The sequence below is a fragment of the Lepeophtheirus salmonis genome, chromosome 3 (assembly GCF_016086655.4).
Source record: "Lepeophtheirus salmonis chromosome 3, UVic_Lsal_1.4, whole genome shotgun sequence".
Lineage (NCBI taxonomy): Eukaryota > Metazoa > Arthropoda > Copepoda > Siphonostomatoida > Caligidae > Lepeophtheirus > Lepeophtheirus salmonis.
In genome coordinates this window covers 22,649,923-22,668,625 of record NC_052133.2, presented here as the reverse complement: position 1 = coordinate 22,668,625, position 18,703 = coordinate 22,649,923, and the positions used below count along the sequence as shown (strand labels likewise).

General features: G+C 32.2%; 6 protein-coding genes across 6 annotated transcripts; 2 read left to right on the top strand and 4 right to left on the bottom strand.

The window, feature by feature from the left end:
- Positions 1-548: 548 nt before the first annotated feature.
- On the bottom strand, positions 549-2,545 carry LOC121114674 (beta,beta-carotene 15,15'-dioxygenase). Its single transcript, XM_040708708.2, has one exon. It carries the CDS (start codon positions 2,531-2,533, stop codon positions 866-868), a length of 1,668 nt encoding a protein of 555 aa, XP_040564642.1. The 5' UTR covers positions 2,534-2,545; the 3' UTR covers positions 549-865.
- Positions 2,546-10,447: 7,902 nt separating this feature from the next.
- JMJD7 (Jumonji domain containing 7) lies at positions 10,448-12,151 on the bottom strand. The gene is made up of 2 exons (XM_040708703.2): positions 11,587-12,151; positions 10,448-11,527 (listed from the first exon to the last, which is right to left on the bottom strand). The coding sequence occupies exons 1-2, from the start codon at positions 12,149-12,151 to the stop codon at positions 11,109-11,111; spliced, it is 984 nt and encodes a 327-aa protein (XP_040564637.1). The 3' UTR covers positions 10,448-11,108.
- Polr2H (DNA-directed RNA polymerases I, II, and III subunit Rpb8) lies at positions 10,493-11,121 on the top strand. Its single transcript, XM_040708706.2, has one exon. The coding sequence runs from the start codon at positions 10,493-10,495 to the stop codon at positions 10,943-10,945; it is 453 nt and encodes a 150-aa protein (XP_040564640.1). The 3' UTR covers positions 10,946-11,121.
- Positions 12,152-12,181: 30 nt separating the features above from the next.
- On the bottom strand, positions 12,182-13,790 carry O-fut1 (O-fucosyltransferase 1). The gene is made up of 3 exons (XM_040708700.2): positions 13,423-13,790; positions 12,835-13,359; positions 12,182-12,779 (listed from the first exon to the last, which is right to left on the bottom strand). Exons 1-3 carry the CDS (start codon positions 13,642-13,644, stop codon positions 12,357-12,359), a joined length of 1,170 nt encoding a protein of 389 aa, XP_040564634.1. The 5' UTR covers positions 13,645-13,790; the 3' UTR covers positions 12,182-12,356.
- Positions 13,791-13,885: 95 nt separating this feature from the next.
- On the top strand, positions 13,886-16,298 carry LOC121114663 (uncharacterized). The gene is made up of 3 exons (XM_040708698.2): positions 13,886-14,553; positions 14,611-14,845; positions 14,923-16,298. Exons 1-3 carry the CDS (start codon positions 14,134-14,136, stop codon positions 16,188-16,190), a joined length of 1,923 nt encoding a protein of 640 aa, XP_040564632.1. The 5' UTR covers positions 13,886-14,133; the 3' UTR covers positions 16,191-16,298.
- On the bottom strand, positions 16,232-18,573 carry Shark (SH2 ankyrin repeat kinase). The gene is given in 3 exon segments (XM_040708707.2): positions 16,232-17,273; positions 17,275-17,454; positions 17,456-18,573. Coding segments are annotated over 3 exon segments (2,076 nt in total). The 5' UTR covers positions 18,431-18,573; the 3' UTR covers positions 16,232-16,352.
- Positions 18,574-18,703: the final 130 nt, after the last annotated feature.

Here is an 18,703-nt window from a genome sequence, read left to right as displayed (position 1 = left end):
CCTACCCCGAGGATTTACTTAGTTCAACTTTTTTTTTTCATAAAGGAATCAATGAAAATTATATAATATGTAGGTCTCGCATATTAATATTGATTATATCTTCTCCTCTAATTCTCATCATGAGGTTGCTTCTTATCTGAGTTAATTTATATAGACTCAACCTTTAAAATAAAATCTATATATAAATTATTAATTCTTATTGTTATTGTTAAAAAGGTTTAATCAATGAAGCAGCAGATCTTATGTAAAGTAATATTAATATTGAATATAATTTGTTTGAGTAAAATTCTTGGTTATTTTTCTTTCTTCTGACAAGCTACAATACTTATTGAGTATACATTTTACAGTGTGCAATACAATACCTACCATCATAAAATATAATTACCTTTCTTGTAAAATCCTTGGGAAAAAACTATCTTAGAATCAGGAAACATTTTAGTATTATATGTACAATTCATTTGATATTGAATTATTATCTTATATTACCTAGTTAAGGAAAAATGAAGCAATTTTTAGTTTTAACACTATATAACGCTATTGAGTGATTGTGTATTGTAAAATTTTATTAATGTTGAAACTTGAAAGGATACATAAATATAATTGATTGAGGAACTTTATCATAAAATATGTTATTACCATGTAATTGAATTAATATCATTTATTACCCCTAAATATTTGATGATTAAAAAAAATGTTTTTTATTGTCATCAAACGGGCTTTAAGTTTGAGCCTTTATTCCAATTTCCTTGCGCAAGTAAATTGCCATAATAACTTTAATGTATTCTTAAATGTAAATCATGAAGTAATTAATATAATTACAGGTATCAATTAATACTTATTATCCTTATCATCGTTTTCTTCCATATCATTCAAACTTTTGAATGAAACAAGTGTGCGTCCCAAAAGGAATGGGCTCATCAAAGTAAGCACGAGATATTTCCTTCATGTTTATTGCATTAATAAACACAAGATAACTCTTTTTTTCGTCAATGGGATTTGTTACGCAGGAAATAAGGATACCATCATCCTCAGAGGATACGTTAGGATTTGGTACAAATACGATCTCACTTGGATGAGACTCTTCATCATTTGCTCTCCAAATCATACTCATTCCCGTTTCCAGATCAATTTTAGAAATTGCATTGGCATAATTATTCCTAGGATTTAATCCATGTAACCAACCAATCACATATGCGAATCGATACTTTCTATAACTGAAAACGGGATTGACTTTGGGAAATTCCATTCCAAAGTCATTCGTAATTAGCTCTGGATGAAGTGTCACTTGATCACCACTCCGAATTGCTGTAGCATCTCCCCATAATCCCAGATTAAGTTCGAATTTCTCCTCATGATAATGCAATGGTAGTACAAACCTCATGATCTTGGACTCTGAATTATGAGTGTTGTTCATTCCTATGCACTGATAGGACTTGATTTTATCTACCCACATTGGGTCAAAAATATGAGGAGCATCGTAGGTCAGTATATCGACGATGATATAATTCATATGTTCGTAGCAATTGATAAAGTTATAAAAATAGTATGCCCTTTCTGTGACATAATTTATATCAAGGGTTTGTCCCGTTTTTTTGTTCACAATGTAGAATTGATTTCTTTCTCCTGGAAGATTTTGTAAAAGATTTATATGGGATCTCCCTTCACTGAGACATGTTTTCAATTTCTGAACATCAAAAACAAGGGGCTGTTCACAAAAGATTAAATGATTATCTGTCATACCAAAGGAATGGAAATATCCTATTTTATTCGGAAATCTTGAAGGAATGGTGGAAACAAATTGGATGTTATTAGGGAAACCACATCGCTCCTCATTTATACATTTTGAGGTTTTTGCATATTTTATGAAATGATACTTATTTCCAGTCACAATGGAAGAGGCTAGATTATAATAATCTCCATTATGGTCCTTTAAGGGGCGCCCTGTTTTGAAAGTGAAAAGATGAGACATGTCAATAAGATCCTTTGTTTCTAAGGATTCAGGATCAATTACACGTTCATACGGTGTATCTGAAGTAGCCATTATTATATTACCAAATTGATAAAACGAGTTGTTACAATTGTCGTTTATACTATTAGAGGCAAGGTTATTCAAACTCATCGATCGATATAAGCCCAAGTTGTTTTCAGTCTGTTCAAACACAGCTCGATTCAATTTAAGCCTGTACTTAAATTCTTGGAAGTCTAGAGCCTTTGAGAAAGTTCCTAATTCGCTCAACAAAATCCCTCGTTTCTCCTTTTTCCCTTGCTCAATACATGCGTTAAATATTTCAGATTTGAGGTGTCTCTTTGTGAAAGTGATGTCCCTTCCTTTATTTTGGATCTTAAATGAGCTCATGAGGGCTAAACCATCCATCCAATGAGGGTTAATTAAATTATAACTTGAATCGAATGTGCCAGATGGACTATTGTAGAGTAGTATTCCCTTGATCCATCCTGGTAGTCTCGATTCCGTTAGATATCCTTTGACTTCTTTACAAGAAGAATGATTTGGTAAACGTTGGTTTCTAGACATTGTTATTGTTGTTCCAAGAGGTGTGATGAAAGTAATGTTGAATGTGTTGGAGAGAAAGTGCCTTTATACAAACCAAATTCCAATGATACATGTGTAATTCAATTTATGTACTCCAATTGGCTAATCCTTTTCACCTAACAGTCTATCACTCTCTACAAGCAAAGGGCTTCCTTTGGAGAAAGTATGTTCCCTTTTAAAAATGGGGTAATCACCTCATACTTCTTAAAATATCCTTAAAAGTCAATATATAAAAAAATCAATGGAATCTCTCTTACTATCATTCATCATTCTTAACATAGCTAAAAGGAATTGACAGCTTATAATTTTTTTTAAATAAAACAGGAAATAAATTTTATATCGAGAAGAATATACTTAATGGGATCAAAAATCCAACGTGATATCAAATATATTTTATACTTTTGAAAACAATGCCTTTTTGGAATAGGAAATACATAAGTGATTTGCTCCCAAATCATAATTTTCTCCAATTGAACTATAATGTGATACAGTAGCTCTGATTTTTATTGATAAACTAGCTGCTTATGAAAAGAAATACTCGTTTAAATAGAAGTAATTCCAGTGTTGAAGAACTATTTCTAAAAATTACCTCTTTCAATTTTGAAGAAGCATCCATGGTCTAAAAATGTCAGATTTTGACATTTTGAAAAATTGACCCCGATATAATTTGAATGCGTAGTCTTCTGATCTGGAGTCAGACGCGCTACCGTTGCACCATTGAGTCATCTATTGATAGAATGCGTGATAATTTTTTATAATTAGTATTTTTTGCAAACATTATCACATCATAAACTAATTAAAATACTTGAACTAGGGGGTAATTATTATTTTTTAAATAAAAATAAATTATATTATCATATTTTGAGTAACTAGGTATTTTTTTAAATTATGAACATGCAAAAAGTACAATCAATTATTAGGTATCCATTGAAATAGTTCGTGAGCATCTCTAGTAGAGTTTATCTCCTAGGATTTCTTTGAGTTTTACAGCTACGGGAAATCCTGCATTTAATTATTGCATAATATGTATAAGCTTCATTTAATAATAAATTAGGTCCAACGGAGTACTAAATTATTTCGAGTGATGCCACTTTATTACTGTGACAATCCGATGTCCCTAATTCTTTTTTTATCGATTATACATTCCGTAATATATCTATATCTATATTAATATACCAAAGTTTGTCTGTTTGTCTATGGAGGACTCATTATTAACAACGAATCATGTGATCAACTTATGTGATTCTCACTGATAATCACATCAGTATTTATCAGTTGCCTGTTTTATTATGATTTTTGAGAGTATAACGAAAGTATTTTATTAGCAAAATGTTTAATAAAGATATACTACGTATAATTGACTTAGACGATTTTTATCCGTTACAGTAGATTTGAAAACGTCCCACTCCATGAAATTGTAATTCATTATGAACCATATTCTCAGAATAATAACTAATAAAACGACAAAGTAAGAGTATTTCGAAATATATTTGAAGTTCCAATTTTAAAATAGAAGGCTTAAATTAAATATAATATGCATACTAAAAAATAAACCATCATACATTTAAGTTAAATATACAAAATTAAACAATTAGAATCATATAGCTAATAATAACAATAAATTATAGATACAGAATATTGAAATAATAGATTGATCCAAATAATATTTTCTTGTTCTAACATCGGAATTCAGTTAAATATGTCATAACTTTAGGTTGCAGAACACAAGCCAGACGTGGAGTTTAATCAAAAATATCATCACCCTTTTTTTCCTCATGTGCAAGTTACATATACAATTGTGCACAGGATAGATATATCTCTACCGATGAAATCTAACTAATTATTAATAATAAAGTAAATGTCAAAGTCATAAATTAATGTTAGATTTAAATACATATATTCTTCCAATCTTAGTGCGAGCAGCTTTTAGAGTCCATCTTTCATTTATTTTATGTTTATCTAAAAAAAAGAAAAGTTAATCCGTGCAGTCAAATTTTAAACCTTAATTACTTATCTTAGATATAAAAATAAGACTCCTTTATAACTGATAAGACAATTCAGACAACCATTCTTGGCTTAATGTAGTTTTCTAACATGACATCGTAAAGATTTAGAGCAAAAGCTAATTATGTAGTAATGTCCGGCGATATTACTCCTTATTAAGAGCATCAAAAAAGATTTTTTCCTCGTTATTTATGCTTATATAACAACATACTATTATCATGAAGGATACACACAATTTCTAATTATAATGCTACACCCAATGTAACTACCCCCGTGTAGTGACCATCTCAGCCGTTGTTTTTGCTTTTTTAGGAGTTTTCTGAACACCATTTCTTGGAGCTTATGAACCATAGCTAATCTTTAAGTGAAGAAACTATTATCAGACAAAATAGTTGCGAACCATCCAAAGCTACTAGCCCCGTTGTTGTGACCATGTAAGCAATTGTTTTTGCCTTTTATGAGTTTTCTGAACACCAATTCTTGGAGCTATTGAACCATAGCTAATCTTTAAGTGACAAAAAAGTAATATTTATTAATTTGGTGTAGATGACTCAAGACATCCTGAAAGTATATATAAGTTATATATCCTTTCAGCATGTCTTGAGTCATCTACACCAAATTACGAAATGGAACTTTGAATTTTGTACCATCTAATAGTAAGTATTCATTTTTTTTAAATTTAATAATAAAATATGATTCTATTTTAGCAAAAATTATCAAGAATTATGATACACAACTCATTAAATGGCAAAAACAAGTGCTTAAATGGTCACAACAACGGGAATAGTAACTTTGGATGATTCGCAACTAGTTTTTCTGACATTAGTTTCTTCACTTAAAGACTTGAGTATGATCATTAGGTTATCCAATATTACATGGTCAATAAATATTACTTTTTTATCACTTAAGGATTAGCTATGGTTGATAACCCCCAATAAATGGTGTTCAGAAAACTCCTAAAAGGCAAAAACAACTACTTAAATGGTCACAAAAAAGGGGGGTAGTTACATTGGGTGTAGCATTATAATTAGCAATTGTGCGTATCCATCATGATAATAGTATGTACAAGCATAAATAACGGGGGGAAATCTTTTTTGATGCCCTTAATAAGGAGTAATATCGCCGGACATTACTACATAATTAGCTTTTGAACTAAATCTTTATGATCGATTTAATTCTAACATTTTTTTAATTAGTATATTTATTCTCTAATTTTATGATTTTTACATTTACTTTATTATTAATAATTATTTAAATCTCATCCGTTAAGATATATCGATCATGTACACAATTGTATATAGCAAATTCCACATTAGGAAAAAAGAGTGATGATCTTTTTGATTAAACTCCACGTCTAGCTTGTGTTTAGCAACTTAAAGTTATGACATATTTAACTGAATTCATGTCAGAACAAGAATTTATTATTTGGATCAATCTATTATTTCAATATTCTGTATTTATCATTTATTGTTATTATTAGTTACATGGTTACGATTGTTTAATTTTGTTTATTTAACATAAATATATGATGGTTTATTTTTTTAGAATGTAGATTATATTTAATTTAATCCTTCTTTTTAAACTTGGAACTTCAAATATATTTCGAAATACTCTACTTTGTCGTTTATTAGTTATTATTCAGAGAATATGGTTCGTAACGAATAAAAAACGTCTAAGTCAATTATACTTACTATATCTTTATTAAACATTTTGCTGATAAATACTTTCGTTATACCCTCAAAAATCATAATAAAGCATTATGAAAATTATGATTTTTTATGTTTTAAGGCAACTGATAATCACATCAGTATTTTAAACAATGATACCATAAGTCTTTCTCTCACAACCCCCCTTTCTCCTTATACATGTTTTTCTCTACAGGATTATCAACTTTATATATAAGATGTTCCCTTTTTGAGTCGTGTCAATATTTATGTGTCAGTAAATATGTATTTTTAAAACAGTATTAAATCTACCATTTTATAAAAAGAGTTTCATGATTTCTACTTATGTGTATGTTGATGTTCAGCCCGTGGATTGGGCAGTGTATTTCACAACTATACATAGTGATGAAAATTATGTAAAAAAGGAAGCCAAAAATCAACCCTGACAATTTGAGGATTGTTTTGAAGGAGATCAGCTACATCAGGAGGAGGAGGAGAAGGAAATAAACTATATTACTCCAATTCTACTCGGAGTCCAACAAGGACTTACAATTCTAACTCTGCAACAAATCCTCAAGGTGACTTTCTGTCTTTTATGAGAACACACGAATATTCAATCTCATTTTGAATATATTGGAAAAGGAAGTTCACTACCTAGGAGTTAAATAAAAATGACAACAGCTAAGGAAAAGAAAATTCACTCTTCTGATTATCAATTCCAAAAAAAAACGGGCTGGCTCAGAAATACACACGATTTATATCACTGATTATGAAACTCCTAGTTCTACAAAAAATTAGCTCGCTCATCACTTAATATTTATGTTTGTTTTTTTGTTGCGGGTCGGATTAGGTTACGAAATTCAAAGAAAGACAACATTAGTGGTAATGATACAAATGAAGGAAATAAGAATTGGGAATATATATAGTTAATATTAAGACCAACTTAAAATTGGTCTTATTTCTACTTAAATAAGACAAAGAAATAATTACATTTCACAGTAGATATTTATTATTTACTAACATGATCTCGCTCAAAGACAATTTTGCGGGAAATGAGAAGCCCTAACCCCTACTAACTATTATATAAATAGTTGACATCAAGTTACTTTCTTGGTCCATGTATGTGAATGTTGATTTTTAAAACACATATGACATAAATCATAATAGCTGTAGAAACATGAGAGCGTATAGGACGAGTACTTTTTTATTCTTCTTTTTTCAAAATTTATATAAGAAAATAATTGTGGTATAGAATGCGCGCATTTTCACTTCTCCAAACTGGTTAGAAACAATAAAATATAAGAAGACAAGTCTCCACCATGGAATAATTAATTACTAATAATTGGAGATGGTTTTTTGTAAACGAGCGAGAAGAAGGCGGGAGCTAGACATATGATACACCTGAACCCTTCTTAATATCAAATGACTGTCATATGATTTTGGAGGAAAAATGAAGTCTGCTTTAAAGAAGAGAAACTTTTACATATAAAATAGCATTAGTCCAGGGAAAATATTATAATTACATTTAAATTCATATATATTTATTTTATGACGCATTTTTAAATCAATTTACACCAAAGATAGGGGAGAATTCCTCTTTCAGAAGGAGATATTAACGATACACAACTTTTAGATAAGGAACAAAAAAAAAAACTTACGCATCAGCCGATTTCCTTTTCTAATTGCTACAATTAGTTTTTTTCTTTACACACATTCCCTCTTTACTAATAACTAAGATACAGCTCAACTGCCTGTTAGTGAGCAACACCAATATCAAGAATTATTGTTCTCTCGAAAATTACGTTCCATAAATATTTGGAGTGGTACTTGCTATAGATTATAACTAATGTTGACATATTTGTAAGGAAAAAACGAAACTTAGAAATTAAAAAAGGAAAAACGCTGTTGCGTGTACTCCTTCTTCTTTTTGCACAATATTTAATTGGTTGTTATGGTGTTAACATCATCCTCTGAAAGAAGAATTGTTTGATGTGATAGTGTGGTAATTTTATTCTTAAGCAATTTATTTTTTCATAATTTTTTTCGAGAATCGATCTGAGTTAATATATTAATTTATACAGTTATCAATTAATTATATATAAACCAATATTTTCTTTCACCTATTTAAAAAATTTATTGTATTTTTGCAACAATGTCGATTAAGAGTACTCTTCTGTTCTTCATTTCTTAAGTTATTGAATACATTGTACTATAGATGAACTATAAATTGTTGAATTTTTTTCATATATGCAAAGACAATAAAAATGAACTAAAAAATCAACACAAATAATTATTTTTCTTATCAATTAAATTTTACTTTGAGGATAAAGGGTTGATAATTCGGAATGAACGTTGCTTACTTATATTTGTTTGTAAACAAAGCGACATAGAGTGGCACCGTCTTATGACAAAATAATACAACTCTCTGAATGATAATATTAATTAATAAAAAATAATTTGCACATATGTTTCTCAAATAGAAAGTGCTCTCAAAATTCTTCTGAGCATGTTCTATTTTTTAAAATAACAAATTACAGACTGTCACACCACCTTGGTGGGAATTTTTTTTTTTTTAGTTTTCTCGTGGGCTATTATTACATCTTGTCCCTTTTTATTTATAGACCAACTCAACTTAAATTTAAAACAGCTTAAATTTAGTGATGCATAAGTTCTAGTTCAAAATGAAGCCTAGTTGGTACAACTGGGCCTTAGAAAAAAAAGAATGACTTTCCAATTGGCAAGAGCTCAAAGTTTATATGTATATTAATTCAAGACCTGTTTCACTAGTGTATTTCAGCTGTTTTAATTAATTTTCATTAGTTGACTATTTTATGATTTCAAACAGCTGTCCTACGTATTATGAACTGAAAAAGGGTAATACATAGTATTTCGATTTTTAATTAATCTGTATGAACCAAGGATCTTTGTTTCGAAGTTGTGTATTTTCAGGGTTATTGAGAAGATTAGCAATGCGATGTATACAATAACTATTCCCCAAGGTTAATAGAAATACAAGGTTAGATCATCATGTAATCAGGCTTACTAGAATTTTCAATTTGATGTATCGTACCAACTGGTGGGCAAGAGAGGGAGATTTTGACGTCATAGTGAATAAAAAGGGTACCAAAAGGCCAAAATTAAGAACTATGAATACGATGTGGGCCAAGAGAGAGAAGTTTGGTATCCTTGGAGTAACGTATTATATGTTATTTACATTTTACAATATATATATATTATTACTAACTTATTATTATTATTACGATCATAATACCTATTTGCCACTCCGAAAAAGTATAATGTATTCGCGCAATGAAACTGTCAATTGTGCAGTTGCCATTTATGATTCTCTTAACAACATAATTTATCATCATTTTCCAAAGGATCCCTCAAGGAGGAAAAAATGGGAAAGTGCTTACCATCAAAAGTACCCTTTAGGAAAATACCCTAGAATTTGTGAGAATAATTTTGAGCAAAATGCTTATAAAAGGGATTTAAAAGGTGAATTGGTGGGACTACTTTTAAAAAGAAAATTAAAAGAAGATACTATCCCTTCCAGAGGTCTCATACCTGGAGAAGGATTTGAGCAAGCTTCAAGGAAAACAAAATGAATTAAGATAGTGGACCATTTTGAAGAAGATTCTAATGAAATATATTAGGAGACATTAGACAAATCATCCCAAACCAACGTAAAATCAACGAAAACACTTATGTTGGGAAAGATTAACGCATCTAATCAAGCATATGTATCTCGGATTATACAAATTAGTAGGGATTCTAATAACAGAAAAGATCCACTCATTCTAGAACTCAAGTCACTAAGGAAACAGAATGCAGATTTACACGAAAAGGTCAATCGGAATATAGATTATTGAAATCAAAATCTAATTTTAAGGAAGCGATGAAAGGAGAACTGGAAAAGAGATTTATTAAATATCAATTTAAACCTCTTCCCACTGATAATGAATGAAAATTGAATGAGGAGGATTTTGTTAAAGGGCTGATACTGAAGTCTCTTTCCTCAAACCCCTACTGTTACATTCAATCCAATAGTCTACCTCCGGTTTTTACCCATTTTAATATATTAAATAATTTTTTGTAGCTTTTATATATGGCTAGCTAAATACAATTGACTAGCTAGCTAGCAGGCAGACAATATTCAAAAGTTCGAACTCCTATGTTGTAAACCGTTACCACAACTAACTTAATCAAAACATAATAGAATTAATCATTTTAAGACTAGTTGTACTGGCACGTTGTTAGTGATTTTCATACAATGGCGGGAGTGCTTTTCGAGGATATCTTCGATGTTAAAGACATTGATCCTGAAGGTAAAAAATTTGACCGTGTAAGTCGTTTACACTGTGAGTCCGAATCCTTCAAAATGGATCTCATACTGGATATCAACAGTTGGATTTATCCGATTGAACTGGGAGATAAATTCCGTCTCGTTCTTGCCAATACCCTGCGTGAGGATGGGTTTCCTGACTCTGGTGAATGGAACCCAACTGAATCAGGACCTTCGCGTGCAGATAGCTTTGAGCACGTTATGTATGGGAAGATCTATCGGATTGAAGGGGATGAAATCTCCTCGGAGACATCGGGGAGACTCGCAGCCTACGTGTCATTCGGTGGATTACTCATGCGACTCCAAGGAGATGCTAATAATCTTCACGGGTTCGAAGTAGATCACTATGTCTACCTACTCATGAAGAAACTAGCATTTTAAAAGTGTACACACGCCTGTTATTTTCTACAAATACTATAATTATTAATTCACATGCATATTGTTTTAAGCATTCAAATATTTATAAGTATATTTTTTTAACTCGCCATATGTATTGGATATATTCTGACAACAATATAAATTTATTTGACATTAAATGTAAACATTATAATAATTCATTTCTGAGCTTAACAAATTCATTTAACAAATTATAATAACTATATTTTTGATCAAATTCCATGTCGTACCAAAAGTTCACAGCTATACATCCATGTGACTGCCTCAAATGATGAAACCACAGACTGGGCAAATAAAGAACATCACCGGCATGCAATCTTAGCTTTAGTTGAGTGGTACGCACATAATCAGGATATTTTTTAAGATTCGGTTGTAAAGGATCTATGTCTATCCAGGATACAAAATCATCCGAGTCGTCTACAATTTCAAAGCCAGTGTCTGTTTCTTTGTACTTGGCTGATTTACAATTTTTGTAAGGGATCCATGGTAAATCCGTCGGTGGGTTTAAAATGATGTCCTTGTAACCACGAACAACGCAGTAGATATTTTCATATGGATCCTTGTGACCTGAAATATAACTTTTAGTCCAACATTTTTTTTGATCCGCATACAAATTGTACACTTACATGAAGTTACTGCTCGACTATCACCAATCCAAAAATTAACAGCATCAAAGTCTTTGTTGAACGCCTCCGATGCCCACGAAAGCTCGGAAATATCCTCAAATATTTTGGAAAATTCTGAATTGAGATTAGAATTTTGTTTTTGAACGTATAACACTCTTTCAGGGCATGGATTCTGAAGAGTTTCTATAAATTCACTATACTTCATATTCATTTCTACGGGTTGAACAAATCTATCACCGACAATGGCATCTGCATATCCATTAGGAGTAGCTGTTACTGTGATGCATTCATCACCCATTTTGTCAACTATGTAAGAGTCGTTTTCCCACTTTTCAATGGCAGGCCAATGTTTTACTGCATTTCTGAAGATAACTGGGCGATTAAAGTACACCCAATCACGATAGAAATCAGTGGCTTTTGGAGTAGAGAACCTTTCAGGAACGAACTCTTGTATACAAAAGTCCCTCATATCTCTTGATAATGCCTGAAAACTTTCTTGTATTTTTGCATAAACTGACTCTTTATTACTCAATTCCATTTTAGCTAAAATATAGATTGTGATCATTCATATAATATGAACTATTTTACATTTCAATTGAAAAAATATAGATTAAATTTATTTAATCAAATAAAATCATTTCCTAAAAAATAAAATAAAGAAATACACCACATAAAATAATATGTACTCATTTGAGATAATACTTAAAAACATGAGTATTCGAATGGTCTAATAAAGAATTTCCCAAATTATGTTTGAAATGGACATGACTTTAAAGTTCATCCTTTTTTTTCTCGTTAGGGAAGCCAAAAAATGAGGATGCAAGACCAAGTGCATCACGTTCTCTTTTAACAAATGCTGAAAAAGAAGACACACAATTTCCCACAAAATGTTTAGATTTTCCTAGAATAACCAAGTCCAAATGAGGATTATGTTCCTCAAGTTTATGAATAGAAAGATCAGATCTGAACTGGAAAGCTTTTCTCAATTCATCCAGAGAATGGTCATTATCGGAAGCTACAAATATGCTTCTCGCATATACATTCCTCAAAAGTCGTTTCAGTTTCTTCACAATCACATTAATTGGGGGTAAACAAATATCTTTAGTAAGATGACCGTGCTCAGCATGGTAACCAAGACATTGCGGAGAAGAAAATAAATTGGAAGACTTGGACACTAATTCACAAGCACGTTTCTGGAATATTAAAATTATCTATATAATATGACATATAAGTCATTCTTCACGTTACCCAGTCAACTCCGTTACGTAAGTGGATACCAATAAATGGTGCATTAGGTAAATTTTCTTCTATCCACTCGTCAGCTTTTAGTGAAATGACTCTACTCCATTTGAAGTATTTTTGAATTCCCACATTTTGAAATTGAATTGGAAAAGAGGCGGGAGCACCTGTAAATGCTAAAACAGGCCACTTGTCTGGACTATAAATTTTATTCCATTTCCGAAGTTCATCCTCATTATGTGCATCGTAATAGAGTCCATGTTTACCATATAACTCCGAACCCACAAAGTCTATTCCAAATTTATCCCAAAAAGGTCCAAATGGATTTCCAGATTTGGCATTACATTTCTCGTTTTCATTAATAGAATTAGAAACTGATGGAAGCCCATTACGTTCACTATGACAAAAAGATATCCTTTCAGATGGAGGCCACACTTTCGAGGCAAGTTCGTGCATAAAAACTCCCATAGGAATCACTGAAGTAAATTTAGATACTTCACTGACTTCGAAATAAGTAGAAAATGGAATTTGAATCTGTAAATGTAGGGAAATCAAGGAAATATATAACTTAAACACTCAAAAGACAACAAGAAATACCGATTTTTGACGATAGAATGGATATTCAACAAAGTGAGGAAGAATAAGTGTCCGATTGAGACCTTTAGCAAAAGCCAATGACCCCAAGAAGTGATCGACTTGATTCCCAAATCTGCCCATACATGGACAAAATACTAAATATCCTTTGGGATCCACTTCTAATGCAGTAGAAGGAAAAAATCCAAGGATGGACAATAGAAAAAACCTTGTTGCAAGGATCATAGTCACTGAGAACCGATTGCCTATTAGGAGGCTACGCAATATGATCTAATTTAATAAGAATAAATAACTTAAATAAGTTTAAGTAATATTTATATTATTATTGTTATTAAATAATTTTAAATATAAATAAAAAGATAGAACGTGCTAGCTGATAACTTCACAGCTTACACTAGTACGTACAAGCTGCAATAAGAAACCGGGAGGCAAAAGAAGAGGAGCGAGCTTTTAATAACCACACATTGCGTCATCATTACACATGATGTCATAATCGTTGTATATGTAACATGTTAGGTTAGTGAATAATGATTAATGATAAAACTTAAATAAACTATAAAGTGTTCTACTAAAATGATCATTGGCCAAATGTAAGAACGATTGTGCTACATGAAGCATACTTCAGCTTGTGGTGAACATTGAAACCTCGTAGTTTTTTACAGCATTTCCTAGATTTGTTCTGTAGCACCACTTTACTAATATTAAATACAAGCCATGCACATTATCAGCAGATTCAAAACCTTACGGAGACTCTTACTCCCTAAATGTCCATACCACAATGGATTTAGTTTTAGATGTATGCATAGCGATAGTTATGAATGGTTGAATTCAGAGTTTTGTGATCACTTAGATACTTTACGAAGGAAATGGTTGAATGCCTCTTGTCCAGTAACTTTGGATCACCCCATAGATCAATGGATATCTCAAACGCGACGGAAATGCTTAGTTGGGGAAATAAGAAATGATGAACTGGACTCCCTTTCTAAGAAGTTGAATGAAATGGATGTTAGTCCAGAGCAATTGATCGAAGCCCTTGAGCTATTAAGTCTTTGGCCTAATGTGATCGGTACTTTTCCATTTGTTCCTAACTTTGAAGAATATTTGATTATAAAATTACGTAATATCTTACATAAAGTATGTTCAATTGAATACCTTTGTATGTGCAGTAATATGTTTCTTATTCTTACTTAGATATCTTTGGAACTTTGTTTTTTAAATAAGACGAATAAACAATTTCAAACAGACCCTCCTTTAGCCAATAAATTACAAATGTTATCGATTGGTAACTTATGGTCATTCATTGATAAACCTGGAAAATGGGACTCCGTACATTATCAAATAGCCTTAAAGCTTTGCCATAAAGATGGTGGAAGGATTATTCGAGCTTTTAGAAACGTTTCCGTACATAATTACCTCAAACTTTTAGGTTAATCTCTTATGTTTATTGGTTACTTTTGTTCAATATTGTATTTTTATATATTATTAACTTCACATTTTTTGCAGGTTTATTATCACGGATAAGTAGCCCTCCATCAAATCTTCACTATTATTTTTTGGTATACAAATTTTACGATCTCTATGACAGCTTAACTATCGATCAAAAAATAGTGACTTTGGTTCGTCTCCAATTACTAAATGTAACACTATATAAAGATAACGAGCTATTCAAAAAACTTTGTTCAAAGATTATCGATGACTTACCACTCATAATAAGGACGCAAAATAGTTTTGAGGTTAGATCAACTTTTCAATTCATTCGTGCGTTAGTTAATTTATTTCCTAACAAATTTAAGGAAATAAATTGTTTAGATCAAGTTAAAGATGAAGAATCCCTACTTTACCTATGCTCTGATTTACTTCAATTCGTGAATGGGCATTCTATAAATAGAGCTTGTTTTGCAACTTGTAAAAAAAATAATATTTTGCACAGTGACATATATCCTATATCTAATTTAATTACCTCAAAAGGAGTTTCTTTAGAAAACAAAAATGAGTTATTGAGAAAAGTTTCAACAGTTATGGAAAAAATATTACTTGCTGACCATTGGTTTGGTCTTAAAAAAATTGTTTTTGTTGATGTGATGCTCAAATTAACTATGTCCAATTGTATAGACCCAAAACTAATAGAATTGTTTTTAAACTCAAGTTTCTTTTTTCAATCACGTGGCGTACCATTTAAAAAGTATTGTTACTCAAATAATAAATCAATTGGCATTAAAATAGCCATCATTGATACGTACCTTCAGTTATTTCACAACTACAGTAGTCCCGAAAAAATGAAGAATTTCCGTTCTTCACTCTATATAGGAACTTTATCCGATAGAGACGGAGAGTTTGAATCCTTGAAATTTATGAAATGTCGCGATAATTTTATCAAAATAAAAAACTTTGTACTCGAAAAACTTGGCGATGAAAACCTTTTACGTGAATGCAAAGTCCTTCCGCATCATGAATATACTCAAATTATATGGGTGACGGACAAACAAACGGGTCGTATTTCTAAATTTCCGTCGGGATTTGATGATTACTCTAATGGAGATATTAAAAAACCCTATTCAAACGAATTAAATTGGTATGCCTTGAGTTTTTCACTTGTTAATACTTTGCAACCTATTACCGTAGAAATACATGGTGAAAAAATCAGTCCCTATGTTACATGCATTAAGCGTTTGGGATACAAAGTTTACTTCATCACTTTATCAGAAAATGATGATTCTGTAGATCCTGCACTCTCTTACGTTAGTGCATTAATGAAATCATTTGATCGTTAATCACTTTGAAACATTAATTAATTAATTGTATACTAATCATCTATAAACTATATCAATAAACAGTATTTACTTTTTTTAAATATAAAAATAATTGATTAAAATGCAAAATAGATATGTAGTTATTTTGAGAACAAAGATTATTTGAAAACTACGGCAACTTAACTATTCTTCCTCAGAAGGAAGAGCAAGTTCCTTTATATTAATGTAGTCTGAGCATTTTGAAAAGTATTGCCATAATTCATCAAAGGTAGGTCTTTCGGAGGCCTTATATTTCCAACACTGATTCATAATCGCGTATACTTCAGGAGAAGTACCCTCCGGGCAAGAGAGTCTTTTACCATTTTCAACAAATTGTATAGTTTGTGATCCGTTCATGTTTTCATAGGGAGTACTTCCAAAAGAGTAAATTTCCCAAAGTAAAATACCATAGCTCCAAACATCACTAGCTGATGAGAATGTGCCGTAATTTACACACTCAGGAGCATACCATTTTAATGGCCATCTCCCTCCTTCTGATGCCTTATAATAGTCTTTGTCTTCCATAAAAGATCGGGATAGTCCAAAATCAGATATTTTTGCCTGAAACTTAGATGCAAGGAGTATGTTTCGAGCAGCCAAATCACGGTGAACAAATTTTTTAGAAGCTAAATATACCATTCCTGAAGCAATTTGTCCGGCCCAAAGCGCAATTTCAAATGAACTTTGAATATATTTCTTTTGGTCTATTAAATATTCTAATAAAGAGCCAAGCGGTACGAGTTCAAGAACCATTAGTATGGGTGGTCCACATGAAATACCAATCAATTGCACAACACACGGATGATCTAAACTCATCATAACATTTGCTTCCCTCAAAAAATCCTTTGTTTGCCTTTCTCCCATTTCATTCAAAACCTTTATAGCCACAGTATATCGAGTACCTTCTTCAGATTGATATACACCTTGGTAAACCAGCCCAAACTCTCCACCACCAATGACTTTGTTTCTTTGAATGGACTCCAGAGGAATTCGATCTTTCTGATGTTGAATACGAGGCGAATTGATACACAAACTTGATTTTTTTTTCCATTGGAACGTCGGGTGGAGAAACTGAAATGCACAATTGAGTTGGAAGGCCATCAGAGAACTTTGTATAATGATCTACAACATGTTCAAGAGAAATTAAATAAGGGCCTTCCTTCAGGAAATAATAAATGCCTTTCTTATAAATTTCAAAATTATGAAACTTTTGTTCGTATGCTAAAGTTAACACAAACGTCTTGGCCTTTTTTACTATTCCGAATAAGAAAAGTTCCATCTACACCATGGTTAAATTCATTTAATCGACGTATTGCCTCTTGCCTATCAATATCCGGATGATACCAATTTGAAAGCGATGTTTTAAATTTCTTTGGGGCATTTGAATCAAGTATTGTGGCCAATGCAATATGAGAATTGGCTCGAGCAATATCTCCTGGGGTTTCATTCTTCGGAGTTCTTGGAAGTGCAGGGCTTCCAAAAGCGATTAGAATTTGACAACATTTAGTATAGCCTTTCCATGCTGCCTCATGGAGAGGAACCCAACCCGTTAATTGATTTCTGAAGGTCGGATCTGCTCCTGCTTCTTCCAAAAGGACCTTGACACAATTGGGTTGGTTAGCTTGACAAGCGAAGTGAAGAGGACTATAGCCAGATGAATCCGCCACATTTACAGGAGCGTTGTATTTATGAAGCTCTTGTATCACACGGTCGAAGCCATAGAATGCAGCTAAGTGTGTTGCAGTTTGACCATCATGATTTTTGGCCGAAACATTTCGGTAACCAGATTTAAGAAGCTCTGAAACAATTGTGAGCTCTCCATTAGCAGCTGCACGATGTAAAAGGTTTTCAGTTCCATGAAGCAAGACTTCTGGAGGAGGAGATACCGTCCCTTCCAGAGGAGTAGAAAGAGGATGCTGAAGCCCATTATTGGGTTGAAAGCGGTAATAGCGAATAAGTTCATCTAGACCCTGAATCACGACGCTCTTTTTCTCAGCGAGGGAAAAGAGGGAATCATCTTTGCTCTTTCCATGACGACGGATTTGGTAATGAATCACTTCAGGACCTTTGACATGAACTAGGACGGATATAACAAAATCACCAGGAGACGTCTCTGAGTGGCGCACTAAAAAAGTACCCTCCTTTCCCGGGTTTCCAGGATCTGGAAGCAACTTATTATCCGCTTCTTTTCTAGTTAGATAACCATGAAAAGAAGACTCCATCACGAATGAACCACTCCTTTCCAAGGCATTCAATTAATCGACTGCTGAGGGCCTGGGGAATTCCGAATTATTCTCTCATTCCTAAGTAGAGGGGACTTCCCACATCTCGGGTCGTAGAAACTGATAGTGATAAGCTGCATAGAATGCACTAGAGCCTCTAGAGGCGGATCGGATCCTTCATTTCATGAGCGTAGACAAGATAACGAGGGGAGATGAGGGGCGAGTATTTAAGTATTAATTACACCTGCAAACAAGGCGCGCGCTTCTTTTATC

What these genes read in the sequence shown, in the direction of transcription:
- O-fut1 (XM_040708700.2), bottom strand. Translation starts at nt 13,644, where the DNA reads ATGATCCTTGCAACAAGGTTTTTTCTATTGTCCATCCTTGGATTTTTT. An exon ending in CATTCTATCGTCAAAAATCG is followed by an intron (nt 13,360 to 13,422) that starts GTATTTCTTGTT and finishes CTACATTTACAG; the next exon opens with ATTCAAATTCCATTTTCTAC. An exon ending in TACGTAACGGAGTTGACTGG is followed by an intron (nt 12,780 to 12,834) that starts GTAACGTGAAGA and finishes TTAATATTCCAG; the next exon opens with AAACGTGCTTGTGAATTAGT.
- LOC121114674 (XM_040708708.2), bottom strand. Translation starts at nt 2,533, where the DNA reads ATGTCTAGAAACCAACGTTTACCAAATCATTCTTCTTGTAAAGAAGTC.
- JMJD7 (XM_040708703.2), bottom strand. Translation starts at nt 12,151, where the DNA reads ATGATCACAATCTATATTTTAGCTAAAATGGAATTGAGTAATAAAGAG. An exon ending in TAGTCGAGCAGTAACTTCAT is followed by an intron (nt 11,528 to 11,586) that starts GTAAGTGTACAA and finishes GTTATATTTCAG; the next exon opens with GTCACAAGGATCCATATGAA.
- LOC121114663 (XM_040708698.2), top strand. Translation starts at nt 14,134, where the DNA reads ATGCACATTATCAGCAGATTCAAAACCTTACGGAGACTCTTACTCCCT. An exon ending in TACGTAATATCTTACATAAA is followed by an intron (nt 14,554 to 14,610) that starts GTATGTTCAATT and finishes ATTCTTACTTAG; the next exon opens with ATATCTTTGGAACTTTGTTT. An exon ending in TAATTACCTCAAACTTTTAG is followed by an intron (nt 14,846 to 14,922) that starts GTTAATCTCTTA and finishes CATTTTTTGCAG; the next exon opens with GTTTATTATCACGGATAAGT.
- Polr2H (XM_040708706.2), top strand. Translation starts at nt 10,493, where the DNA reads ATGGCGGGAGTGCTTTTCGAGGATATCTTCGATGTTAAAGACATTGAT.